The following is a 14,030-nucleotide window of genomic DNA, read 5'->3' as shown; positions in this document are numbered from 1 at the left end:
AGGAAGTTAGTAAGTATACAAACAATAAATAAGTAAAAAAAATGTTGAATGCATATAAAATATTGCTTCACTGAGTACAAGAAGTCTTTATCTATTCTTAATGTATATTTTTTGAAACTTCATATAATGATTGAGTTTCCATCTTTAAAAAGAAATGAGTAAAACTTTCTTTTTTCTATGATAGACGGCACAAGACAACCAGAGAAGGGTCATTATGTATGTTTTCAATAGTCTTTGAATATGGAAAAGAGAAGGTTTCTCATAAAATATTTTTCCTTTCTAAATTAATTACGCATTTCATTAAAATATAAAATGACAAAACTTGCTTATTACTTATTTGAAGTAAGTAATTCTGTGCTGTGCAGAGCATCTTCACAGTTCGATAAGAGATCCTTCTTTTGATTTGGAATGTCATGTTTTTGTAATTTTTCCTGGATTGGGTTCAGAAGGGGACTAGGCCCTTGTCCCATCAACCTGCCCCAGAGATGGGAGTCATGGGATCCGACCCAGGCAGAGAGGGTGGCAGGGTTTATGCATCATCCCCTCCACACAGCAGCAGCAGGGTTTTACGGTAGTCACCTGAAGTATCACCCTGCGGTAAGGGAAAGAGATTTATGGGAAAGATGAAAGAAGATTCCATTTCAGTGATGTGGATAAAAAATAAAATGTATAAGGCATTAATTGCTAAATACTAACACCTGTATGCATGAGTATACCTGAATCATTTTGTGCAGAGAGGTAGCAAACCTCTTGCGGAATTCAGCACGTATATCCAACATGTCCACCTCACTGCGGGAAACCATGATCCTTATCAATGTCTTGTCATCAGTGCCTGCCCCCTGCAGGATGCAAGTAAAATTAAAGCAGGTATGTTCTTTGCATGGGGATATCATTATATTTAAAACTGCAGCCTGTTACTTTTTTTGGTTAAAAATTACCCAAAATAAATATTTGAGCAAGTACATAAACAGCCAGTGTTCAAATCTATTGCCTTACTTTAGGCTGATTCACAGCGGTTAGCTTACAATGATGTTTTCTTATCTGAGTGGTACAGGTAGGTTTTTGCGGGAAATTCAAGCATGTTGCCGGACATTACGTCATGTCTGTAAACAAAGAAATTGTCCAGGCTACTAGGCTATGTTCACATTTGAGGGTCCTGTTGGAGGCGGATCGTTTATATGCATCATTTTGATGGCGGAATTGTAATGCAGAAAGTATAATGTGTTTATAAAACACATTCGAGAATAAAGTATAACAATAATAATAATTTGCATGGTTTGATGTGATATGAGCTAACCGATCTTTAGATTAAATCACCATTGGTAGCGTGATTTATTCTAATGCTTTTTATTCCCCCAGTTGGTCAAAACAACTGTAGCAGACTTGTTATTTACTTGTTCAGATGACAATATATGGTGAATTGGGTCATATATTCCAAGACATATAGAATCTGTGATTGCAAAAAACAGGAAATATCCACACCGGTGCATTGACTGACTGCCACACATACTTCTCAAAACATTAGATTCATCCGCGCTGGAGCTGTGCCGGTGTTTTGCCCAATTCTGACCCGTGCCAGTTTATTACCCCTCTAGTATTGGTAGGTTTAGGATGACATTACATTGAGTGCAAAAGAACCGGTGAACCGTTTTTTTTTTTTTTTCAACTGGTTTTATTTGATCGAACTGTCCGAAAGAACCAGTTCACTTGCCCCTTATGTGCCCTTTTGTCAAAGCAAAATTTCCTCTAATTTTTTTTGTAATAACATTCTCTTTTGTGAATGCCTGCCCACACCCAATCTTAATATTAGTACAATTTCTTAATAATAATTTAGCCGTAAATAAAATGACCAATGATTTTCATCACCGCGGCAGCTAGTAAGTGGTGTTTCATTCTCAGCGAAGTGATTTTGATGTTTATTTACTTATTATTATTTTACAAGAACGATGTAATGTGAGAACATGCAGATATGTTGTTTATATTGCTGTGTGTAGCCTGTAGTGTAGAAGTAAAACTAGCGTGCTGTTTGAGGGAGAACAGTTTAACAGGCATCGAAGGGTCTGGCCTTTTTTTATGTTATTTGACTAAACTATTATTATATTACAGTACTTATTTATTTTTTAACACATAGAGTGCCTTAAAAATAATTATCACAACACTGGTAAGGCTTATTCAGATTTTCTTACTCTCTGAATTATCATTATTAAAAAAAAACAATTCAGAAATGAATTAAAATATAATTATATTTTAAATGTGATACAAATATTTTTCTACAATAGAAACAGTGTTTACAACAGCAAGACCACTTTAGCCTGTAAACTCAATATCTCTCTGGAAATAAATGTAAAAATATCAATGTCAATAAAAAATGCATAATATACCTGACATCAAAGTGCAGTGTGAAGGATATGAATAAAAAATGTAGCCCGTCATTTGTTTACATTGCAAAGGTGTTCAATTTTACAATTACAATTACAATTTTACTACAACAGTAATAATAATATTAATCACTATATTCCAGTGTATCAGTTTTTGTATGTTTTGTATCAATATTTAAGGTGGACTTATTGATTAGGTGCAAGAGTAGTAGTGATGGTTAAAATAATAGATTAATGCTGAAATAGTAAATTGAGCCTTGTTCCTAGATGGACAGAGAGTGGAAAGTAATAGATCAAATTAGGGCTGGACGATTATGGCCTAAAATCAAAACCTCGATTAATTGAACATTTTACCTCGATTACGATTAATGAACGATTATTTTGTTTCTGTTTTATTTTTTTGCCCTCATAGTTCACTGACAAGGTTTGTACTGTAAATAGGATTAACTATCAGCAGTTATTTTATCTATGTTCGTAACATTTCTTACTAGGGTTGGGTATCGTTTGAATTTGATCGATTCTGATTCTGCTTATCGATTCTGATTCTTATCGATTCCAATAAGATAAAAAATCCAATATAAAAAAATTAAGTCAAATATTTAGATGTCAAACATCTTTTCAAAGCATTCTGTTGCAGCTGAATAACATGAGCAAAAATCAGCAGCCTCAAAACACTGCAAGAGGAATTTTGCCTGTGATTAAAAAAATACCATAGCAAAAACAACTAGATTAATATAAATACAAATATTAAAGTGTTAAAGACAAGTAAACAGTCAGTAATAAGATAGGAACAAACAAATCAATTAGCAATATCATAAATAAATGCAACTAAACAAAATTTCAGGTACAGAAACTGTAATTAAAAGTTTAAAAACAATGCATAGTTTTCTTTTTATAAATAAAATAAAGATTAATCAAGTAAAGTTATTAAATATATTCAGTCAAGATCAGTGAATGATTTTCTTTTGTTCTTTGATTAACATTAATGACAAGCAGCGCGTTTATTAGGCTGTTGTCTCTTTAAGCAAAAATACTGCACATGTGTGTTTTCTTTCTCATCTATTTATGTTCACGTAAGACAAAAACGGCTGCGTTTATGATGATATCCTGATGTAGTTTTCTGTATCGTATTTTTGACTCGGAACAACCTTTTCTACAGTTAAAATATACAGAACAGTCCGAGAACGGACACAAACCGGGAACCCGCAGCGCGACCGCCAACCGCTGCTCTGTATGCACGCGCTTGTGCTTCACGTGCGCTGCACACAAACATGCTATAATAAGTTTTGAGATTCTAAGCTACTTTAGTGATAAATCACAGGACAGCGCTGACAACTAGTTTCTGTGTTCCTCTGTGCACGCGATCTTCATAAATCCTGTTTATATGAGTGTTCGTGCCACAATGCAGCTGCGCGAACATGGCTCGATATAATAATACACATCCGATCGTCTAATCGCTTGAATTTCGAAACCATAAAACAAATACAACTGACAAAGTTTAGTGAAGACGCAAGGCTCACCGCTCGCGCACCATCAGTATGTGTTGAACCGGCGTTCACCTCCGTGTTTTGCTTTTATGCCACTGACTGGACGGGGCAGAGTCATGTAGTATGACATACGCGCTAGTATGCTTTTAAGGGGGAGGTATTAACAGGATTAAATAACCGAAATAACCGACATGGGTAAATTACGTCGGTTAGAGGTTATGATTTTCGGTTTTGATTACTTTTCGATTAATCGTCCAGCCCTAGATCAAATGGAGAGATGGAGAGGAAGAAAAAGAGGGACATGTAGAGGCACAAGTGACAGAAAGAGAGCAGGTAACAGCAAGCCAGGAGACAGAGGCTGGTGAGAAAGAGGCACAAGTGTTTTCTATAGTTTTTACTATAACCGCTGTTGTCAATTATTCTGTAGAACATAGAAGAAAAAGCCATCAGGTTGGGACAATTTAAGACATTTCAGTTTCTAATCCCAGAGCTATTAATATTTTAAACTTAAAATTGTCTTCTCTATTGTTTCTTTTTCAAAACTGCATCAAAGCATTTGCTGCTGTATCAATACATAATCATCCATATCTATACGTGAATCAGCAAGGAATGCATCACAATATATTGCTGTATTGATATTTTGAATAGGGCCATTTAAAGCCTTGTTCCATTTGCCCCTTTTATACTTTGAGCACCTGCCCTCCAAAGGTCTCTGCATGGCCCTGCTCAGAGGGAGTGTTAGCCATGTTAAAAAAGTTAACCACTTAAGTAATTTGTGGATTAATGCATATTGGTAACGCAAACCATTTAAAGTGCCAACCCTTTAAAGTTTTAGCATATTGTTTGCAAACTGCAATTGATTAATTAATTAAAAACAAAGTAGTTAATATGCTTTGTTGTTTTTGTTGTTTAGTAGCAGTAATATGCCGTTCTTAGCCGTGTCCACTGTATTTTTTGTTGGTTTTCATGAGACCCCCCCTTGAAATGACCAGGACCCCCCATTGCCCCCCTAATCAAAATCGTCTGGAGCCGCCACTGGTGTGGGGGAGGGGTCAGGATTACGGGTGGGGTTAGGAATAGGCCAGGGTTTCCCAAAGTGGGGTTAGCGAGGGAATTGCAGAGAGTTTGTGAGTTGTACAAGGTATGCCTACGAGTTAACACCATTAACAAATGAATAAAAAAAATATATATATTAAAAAGTTTTTGCTAAGAAATGTTTAGCTGTGCATTTATTGAATGAGCACTGTGCAATGTCCGAACTGATTGCAATATATATTTTCACAGTTTTTTTTATTTTATTTTATGTAAAATCCTTTTCTAACTGTTTTAAATTCATTTTAAATAAGTACAGTTTTAATAATTGTAAAAGTTCTCAAATTGCTTGTTTTATTCTTGTTATTATTTTTCTTCATTACTATTTTACTTTCTTTTATGTAAAGCACTTTGAATTACCATTGTGTACGAAATGTGCTATATAAATAAACTTGCCTTGCCTTGCCTTACAGGTTTATACAAAATGTGACGTAAAATGTAAAATCTTAAATGTATAACAATTATTAAATTTTTGGGAAACCCTGTATTAAAAAAATATTCTGGGGAAAAAAGTAATGTAAATACTACTAAAACTTAAAAAATTATAACAATTATTTTTAAAGTAAAACATGAAAATGTGCCATTAAATAATTGAAATAAATATTTAAAATCTCAGGGGTTATTTCAAGTACATAATTTAGGTCAAAGGGGTTCAGGTTTAGGTCAAAGATAGCGGGTGAATCGCAATCAGATACCGATTTCAACGAGAGGGGTAATAATTTGGCAGTGGGTCGAAAATGGGCACAATACGACACCCGTGCACAACCAATTGTAACAGTGGCTGCCCCAAATAAAATTTGATTTAATAAATGTAAATTTAATTTAAATTGTTCGGGCGCCAGACAAGCAAAACTACTCAAGAAAAAAAAAAAAAAGTATATATAGGCGTAATTAATTTCAGTTTCCCCGTAAATAGCTCAAGCCACTGTTACACAACAACAAAAAAACAATAACAAAAAATATATTTTAAGAAAAAGTTTTTCCAAAAAGACTACATGAAGTTAAATTTTCACACCATTTGAATTTTTTCGTTACTTCACATAAATGACAGAAGAAAGTGTAAACAGAAAGTAAGAAGATTGCTGTTCAAGTTCAATTCAAAATTTTATAAACAAGCACAAAATCACAAGAGTCCTTGATTCACGAGTGTCTTAAAGTTCATTTCTTTTTCCAACTCAGTTTTTCTATGTTCAATTTTCATCAAAGGAAAATAAAAAGGAAACAAGAGAAAAGAAGGAAAAAAAAACAAAGAAAAATAAATAATCCAACGAGTGTTTGTGTATGGGTGTATGCGTGTGCAATGAGAGTGTATGTGTGTGTGTGTGTGTGATGGCTATGTGAAGTTTGTGTAGCGGCCGCTAATCCCGGGCCGGGGACAGAGTTTGGAGACTTGACGTGAAGTTAACAAATGATGGACAACATCACTAGTACCTGAGGCAGGCGAACGAACCAGACTGGATTGTGTTGCCCCAGGCAGGCGACCGAACCATGCAGTAGAGCTCAATTTCTCAGACACTTTGGCGATCGCACCCAGTCAGCGCATGCACAGAGATTCCAGCAAAGAATAGCAACGACCTTCAGGTAGCGTGTGTCCCATTCCGATACAACCTACACGTGTGTTTTGTTTTTACTTCCCTCCTCCTCTTCCGTTTCTAACTCTCTTTTATATTAAATTTCCTCATTGATTTCCGCCCATTACAAAAAATTAAAAGCTGGCATGGATTTTTTCCAAATCGCCACACAATGCAAGGAAGATAATTCTGCAAACAGCTACGATTGCAGGTTTTCAAACAGAGATGGCAACAAAGAAGCAAAACTTAGATACTGCAGCTTTAAGTAAAATTTAAATCATAAAAAAAGTTATGTTTTTAAACCATAAACTAATTTTATCCTTTTTTTGTTGTTGTTCAGAATATCTTCTAATCAAAAAGATAAATATTTTAAAAATATATATATATTTATTGTTCATAAATAGTAAAACATAGATTTACCTTCATGGCACTGTAAAGGCTATCAGCAAAATAACCTGACACACTGCGGGCACACTTCACTGAGGAGGCAGAGAAAAGATTGTGTTTAGAGACAAAACAGACACACAGAGAAAAACCCATGACTCTGTGTGCTGTGTATGGCTGATTCTTCAATTATACGAACTATTCACTCCCCTAATATGATTTAAAAAAGGGCAGACAGCATTTTTTCTTCTATTTTTGGCATAGTGCCAACCCATACTTTTTAAGTTTCTCTCAATAATAATAAAATGATAAAAAGTGCTAAAAAAAAGGAAAATTCTATTTTGCACTTGATTGTCAATCAAATATGGTTAATTCTTCAGAGGTGTGTATATATTTGTGTATTTCTTACCCACAGCCAGCAGTACTTCTTGTAGGGTTCCTGATGTCTCTCTCTGGATGCTCTCCTCTATTTCAAACCCTGAGAGCTTCCTATACTCCTCAAACACTGTGGATAAACCATTAACAGAAAATAAACAAATATATAAAAACAAAATTACTAATTTTATTACCTACATGCATGTGTCACACTAACCTCTCCTAAGGTGAGCATTACTACGGTTTCCCAGTATAGTGATGAACTGGCCTTCATCAGTTCCATACTTCTGTTCTCCTGCGGCAAACAGAGCCTACACCCAACACAAACAGTTTTTCAACTTTTAAAGACTGAAAAAACTGATATTACACACAACAAGTGCTAGACAGCAGCATTTCACCTCATTTTACATCAAAAGATGATTTCTTTTTTTTAATGAACTTTTCATTCTACATCCAAAAATTTTTTTCAGATAATGAAAATGATGAATCCAACTTAACATGGCCACTTTAGTTTAAACAAGTATTTGCAAATATTTATTTTGCATTGGAGTTGACGTGAACTTGGATACAAACTTACCTGGGCATCACTTTGGATGAGGTTTTCTTGTATATCCTGCTGTCTGCTGGCCTATAGAGAAATCATATAATATCAAATGAATGAACAGTAATAATTTAAATATCAAAACGTGCACACTTAAGTCTTAGGTCTACTTACAGTGGATTTAAATGTCCAGTCTCACTTTATAAGAACTACTTACACACACATAGAGGTGGGTAGAGTACCCAAAAACTGTACTCAAGTAAAAGTAAAAGTACTTCTAGAAATATTTACTCAAGTAAAAGTAAAAGTACTACTCTTGAATAGTTACTTGAGAAAGAGTAAAAGAGTATCGGATAAAAAATCTACTCAAGTAGTTAGTTACTAGTTACTTTGGGTCATATATACTGAGCCTATTTTTATTTAGATATATAGATAAAATGTATGTAATGTATGTGTGCGTGTATAAACGTATATATTTCATCAGCCTTTACTCCAATTTATGTAATTTATTATAAAACCCTGTCTGCTTACTTAAGTAACAGATATAGGTGTCATGCCATAACATATTTTTAATACGACTGACTTTATATTAAATGTGAATTTAACATTGAAAGTTAATGTGATATAAATATTGCTACTAATCTTTCATTGTTCAGAAAGAGAGCAAATAACATTTACATTATCAAAGATCATTTTCACTGACAGTCTAGATTTCAATCACTCTCAGAAACTCCCATTAAAATCACTGAAACTGTTAACACTGTGAAATCAATATCTTAATTAAAGATTCGTACACACATCTGCACTTTGTTGTTTCTGACGAGAGAATTCGCCAGAAAGAGGTATTCTGTCAGTGAGTGAATGAAGGAAGCACCGGCATTTTAGCGATGACTCATCGGAACACCTCTGATTGGCCAATGCTTTAATAAGCTCAAAAGAATCATGTGTGATTTGTTATAATGCGCAGCGCTGTAAAAACGCATCTATCTCTGGCTCAGCGCCAGCAAGCGATCACAGATCTGAATTTAGCAGCTGATAATATGACTCGCTGAACGTACTCGCACCGGTGTTATTGTATTAAAATTAATAAAATCTTAATCGGCTATTTTTTGTCTTTTGGAAGCTGCATTCAACTTGACTCCCCTCTGTTATAAGCCACACACGTACAACAAACTAATGTCACAGTGGTATCGTGTACTGTAATCGAATGTAGCCCAAGTTATTACCTGTTAAACAGTAGACAGCACACGCGGTGTTCATCTAATAAGGATCTCCATCGCTAGCAAATAATATCCTTTGCAGATTTGCTTTCAATTCAGTGCAGTTCCTGCCACGTTTTCAACGCTGCTGATGTTCTTACTTCTTAAACGTTACAACTCCGAGTGAACCACTCCAGGCGCTCAGCGCGTGCGGCAGGGAACTGAACGACTCATTCAAACTGATTCATGAACCAATTCACTCGTTAGCCAATTGGTTTGATCAAGCCTTTGAACAGAATTGACTCAAAAGAATGAATCATTCGCGAATGGGCATCGCTCTTTGCCCAGAGAAAAGTAGACGGCGCATTTGGAATAAACTGAAGCATTTATAACATTTATTGCATTAAGATAACGTAACGAGAGGGGCGTCGCCCATAGTAACGAAGTAAAAGTACAGATTTTCCCCAAAAAATTTACTCAAGTAAGAGTATAAAGTACCCATCTTTAAATATACTCCGAAAAGTATTAGTTACCCCAAATAATTACTCAAGTAAATGTAACGAAGTAAATGTAACTCGTTACTACCCACCTCTGCGACACACACATTGTTGATTTAAATCTTGCACTTTTTTATTTTTTATTTTTTTTATTATTTTTTATGAACTACATACTTGTAGCAAAACAACCAGCATCCTCTTGAAATGACCTCCAGTGTCACCAGTCACATCTTCCTCCAGGTCCTTCTTATGTTCTATAATACATATATAGACATCATCATGGGTAAATAACTAAGAGTGAGAATACAAAGTCAAAGACTTATAGTACACAACTGACACAAACACAGTTACCTTGCTTGTATAAACTTTTGATCTGGTTGACTTCATTAGGCGACCTAGATGCCAAAATCTCAACCAACACTTTCTCATCTGTGCCTGCACCCTAAGACAAAATGCAAATGTACAGATATACACTGATCTGTATCTGAAGTGTATTTCACTACAAGTACTTTTTAAAATAAAAAACAATTGTGAGCAGTAGTTTTTTTTGTCTTAAAAATGATTGACAGTCCTATAGTTATACAGTAGGTATGTACCTTAATAGCATCCCGCAAACATGTGACATCATACTTAATGGGAGGAGTCATCAGAGCCACTATCAGACTCTCAAACTTCCCACCCAGCTCTGACTTCAAATTATCCACCAAATCCTAAACAGAAATGAAAAGAAAAAAAGGAATGTATGCATCTTTTAAATGTTCTGCATTAATTCAAATGAAACAGTGTTAGGAGTACATAGGTCATTCTGATGATATTACCTTTCCGTGCAGGGTTTTGTATGCAGCTTTGATTTCTTGGCGCTGTGCATTACTGCGTGCTGTCAACAGCTGGAGAATGGCAGCCTCATCAGTGCCTGAGTAAAAAAAAAAAAAATCAATTAATGTTGATGACCATTATATAATGAGCAGACCGATATCCATCTCCAACACCCAGATGAAATATTTGGGGTTTATTCATTCTTAAGAATTAAACTGATTAAACAAGCAAATATGAGTAATTAATGTCTAAATACAAATGCATCGATACAGCCTCAATTATTCTAATAATAATAAATTAGTCAAACAAAATGTTTAGGATTTTTGCTACTCTACAGCATCATAGATTTCATCTAATTTGCAATAATACTGGTTCCTTTTCAGTTGGTCACTCTCGCTGTCACGTCGGATGACCAACAAATTGGGATATCACTTAGATAGACCAATCTATTTTGAGTGTAAACTAAATGAGCCAATGCACATTGGCATGCAACATTATTTCATCCAGCTGCCGCTGATCACAGCTTGAGTATAAGAAGGCAGCAGGTGCACCACATGTTCAGTATCCTCTGTGTGTTACAGTTAGCCATCTCCCCTGTGCGCTACAGCACACTAAAGAGTAATTTCTCTAAAAGAGCATTCACGGGTGGAAAGTCTTTTAAAAGACGCCTTTCCATCTGTGCATTTTTGGATGCGGTTTTTACCAGGTGCCGGGTGATGGTCACGATCACTGCCTCACCTGTCTGGGCATTAAGCATGCTGAGGTGGCTTTTGTGGATGAATCATGCTCTCATTGCAGGAGGATGACCGTCTTGGAGTTGTGGACCAGGCTTGAGTGGAAAATTCCACTGCGTCCCGAACCCTTGAAGTTGGGACTACTGGCATCTTGGGGTGGCTCATGCTAGTTCTCAGGGCCCTATCCCAGAGCCTTTCCTCCCAGAGGTGCCTGATGAGCTCACTGGCTCATGGACGGCACCTTTCACTGCCAGAAACCACCCTAGTGGTCAATCCTCTCTCACCACTCTCGATGGTGGTGCAGCGAGGGGGTACTTGCATATCCATAGGTGGATATGCAGTGAACCTGCTGCCATTTTTATACTTGCGTTGTGATCTGCGGCAAGTGGATGCAATAATCGCATGCCAATGTGCATTGGCTCGTTTAGTTTACACTCGCAGTAGATTGGTCTATCGAAGCGATGTCTCAATTCGTCTGTCATTTGACGTGACGTCTCCGTTCCCTCCTTCAGGGAACGAGAGTTACCATACATAACTGAGATGTTCTATTGATATAATACTGTTTTGTTGAATTATAGACATGGATTTGAAGGTCTACTAATAAATAATGTGTTAAAATTTACATTTATTATGTTTGTCAAACTCACCGAGTCCTTTCATGGCCTTGTAGAGAACTTCAGCATCATTATTAGCATTGAATCCACTGTGGGGCTTCACTGTGCCTCTGCCAGCCTAATTAGAAAAATCAAGTGTTAGTTTCATGTTCCCTTTTATGGTATGTATATATTTAACTTTTGGAACTTAAGTAATGCATCTATGAGTCACAACCACAATCCCATTTCCTCTGCAGCCAGTGTTCTGACTCTTTAAGAAGATTGCATTTAACTTTTACAAGTGGTAGTTTTCCACATGGAAACTTTGAACAACTACCTCAAATCTTCTCTAGCATGTGTTTTAGGAAGGTGGTGGATGATACCAGAATTGGATCTGGACATAAAGTATAATTCATACCACATATAAAAATTATTTAACATTGTTTTGCAAGTATTGTTCATATTTACTTATTATCTGCATCCTATTCCTTAAAAGAGAGACTACTGTCCACTCAAATTTAGGGACTTATTTAAAACTCCAGAAAAGGGTTTTCTGTGGCAGGAGTAGTTAGGGTAGTATGGCATATGTGCCAAGGCTATTATATAAGGTCAAATGTCAGAAGCTGTTCAGCCACTAGAAACTGTCCAATAAGCAGTGAACATGTCTATTGTGTATAAACTTGAGACTCTGCAGTCTGCCATACAGATATTACTTATTCTAGCCAATTACTTCTAGCAGCTTTTTTATTAGATAAACTAAATGACATTCTGTTGTTTGGGATAGCAAGGAAATGCACCACATTATAGCTGAATAGCCAATCTTAACATGTTGTGCAGATTTCTCCAATTACTTCCATACACTAACTTTTTTGACCTAGTACTCAAGGCTCAGTGAGCTGCCAGCTGGAGTCATGTTACTCAGACTCTTTCCAAATAATAGAGTGAACAAACATATTTGACATATCCAAATAGATGGAAATGAAAGCAATATTAATTTACCTACAGCAACAAGTGTCTAAACATTTTCCAGTCTCCCTGGTATAAACAGCTAAAAAAAAAATATATATATATACTGTATATTTTACAATGCAACTGCAGCTTTCACTGTATAACAGGGGTATCAAACTCAGATACTAGGGCCACAGCCCTGCAGAGTTTAGCTCGAACCCTAATTAAACACATCTGATCCAGCTAAACCAGTCCTACAGGCTTATTTGAAAAGTACATGTTAGGCTATGTATGGTGGAGCAGGGTTGGAACTCAACTCTGCAGGGCTCTGGCCCTCCAGGAACCGAGTTTGACACCACTGCTCCATAATGAATAAACAGTGATTTATAAAATGTATCGGGTTTTAATGCACTGGTTTTAACTTGTACTGACAGAAGGCTAGGATAAACGTCTGATAGTAGTATCAAAACATAACATTACTGACTTGTCCTTTATTAAATATTATCATCATCCGCCACGTTAGCGGAAATAATCCATCAGTTAACTCAGCGGAGCAAGGGTGAAGTAGAGGAATTAGGAAGAGAGGATACAAAAGTGCAGAAACTGAAAGGGGGACAGACGGCAACGCCCTTTTTTGTCGTTTAACCCACACGAATGAGTCATCGTTGCTCTCATTTACAACTATTTTGTTTCTTTCTAACATTTGCGCTGGTTTTTGAAAACTTAAACTCTCTCTTTAGTTTTAGACCATAAAACATATTTATATAAAAAGTACCATCGTTTCCAGAAACGTGTCGCATATATTGTTAGCTAATAAAGAAGCATCGTTTCATTCTGTATTAAGTGTTTGACAGCGAAACGAGTAACGTTAATGGACTTTTATGGTTCCTGTGCCCCTTTAAGCAGGGGGGTTTTCTACGCAGCTATGGGCGTTGACACATAACTGTCGGAAATGTAACATGTACTATTATTCTCCATAGAAAATTAAATATAGGCAAAATAAAGACGTGTTAACACTTAATGCATGCTTAAATGATAATAGACTTTTATTAAGGCAATGAACAAATAACTCACCATCTTTGAGATTCACGTAATACTTCAAAGATCTCGAAGCTAAAAAAAAAAAGACAAAATAACAGCGGATTAATAAACATTAATGTGAATATAAAGCATGTGAGTTTAAAATGATAAAAAGCTTAGTTTATCAAGTACTGAGATAGGGAAAACTGTTTGAAAGATTTTCAGACAGGTAGGATCATACCTGTGTAACCTATTCCATAGAAATATAAGTACGAGATGTTTAAGCATTAGTGTTTAAATGCCGTTTTCATTTACTTACCGAGAAAAGGGTTTTAATTTAGGAGCAGAGGACTGCAGTACAGACCGAAACAGCAGCAGGGACGAGGAATGAAGGA

General features: G+C 35.9%; 1 protein-coding gene across 1 annotated transcript; it reads right to left on the bottom strand.

Moving 5' to 3' along the window:
• Positions 1-350: 350 nt before the first annotated feature.
• Positions 351-13,735, bottom strand: LOC132143054 (annexin A5-like). Its single transcript, XM_059553214.1, has 12 exons — positions 13,690-13,735; positions 11,722-11,806; positions 10,343-10,437; positions 10,121-10,234; positions 9,876-9,966; positions 9,699-9,778; positions 7,865-7,915; positions 7,505-7,598; positions 7,322-7,417; positions 6,949-7,007; positions 717-839; positions 351-592 (listed from the first exon to the last, which is right to left on the bottom strand). Exons 1-12 carry the CDS (start codon positions 13,690-13,692, stop codon positions 530-532), a joined length of 954 nt encoding a protein of 317 aa, XP_059409197.1. The 5' UTR covers positions 13,693-13,735; the 3' UTR covers positions 351-529.
• Between the last annotated feature and the right edge of the window lie 295 nt (positions 13,736-14,030).

Source organism: Carassius carassius, chromosome 7 (assembly GCF_963082965.1).
Source record: "Carassius carassius chromosome 7, fCarCar2.1, whole genome shotgun sequence".
NCBI lineage: Eukaryota > Metazoa > Chordata > Actinopteri > Cypriniformes > Cyprinidae > Carassius > Carassius carassius.
This window is presented reverse-complemented; position numbering and strand designations above follow the sequence as displayed.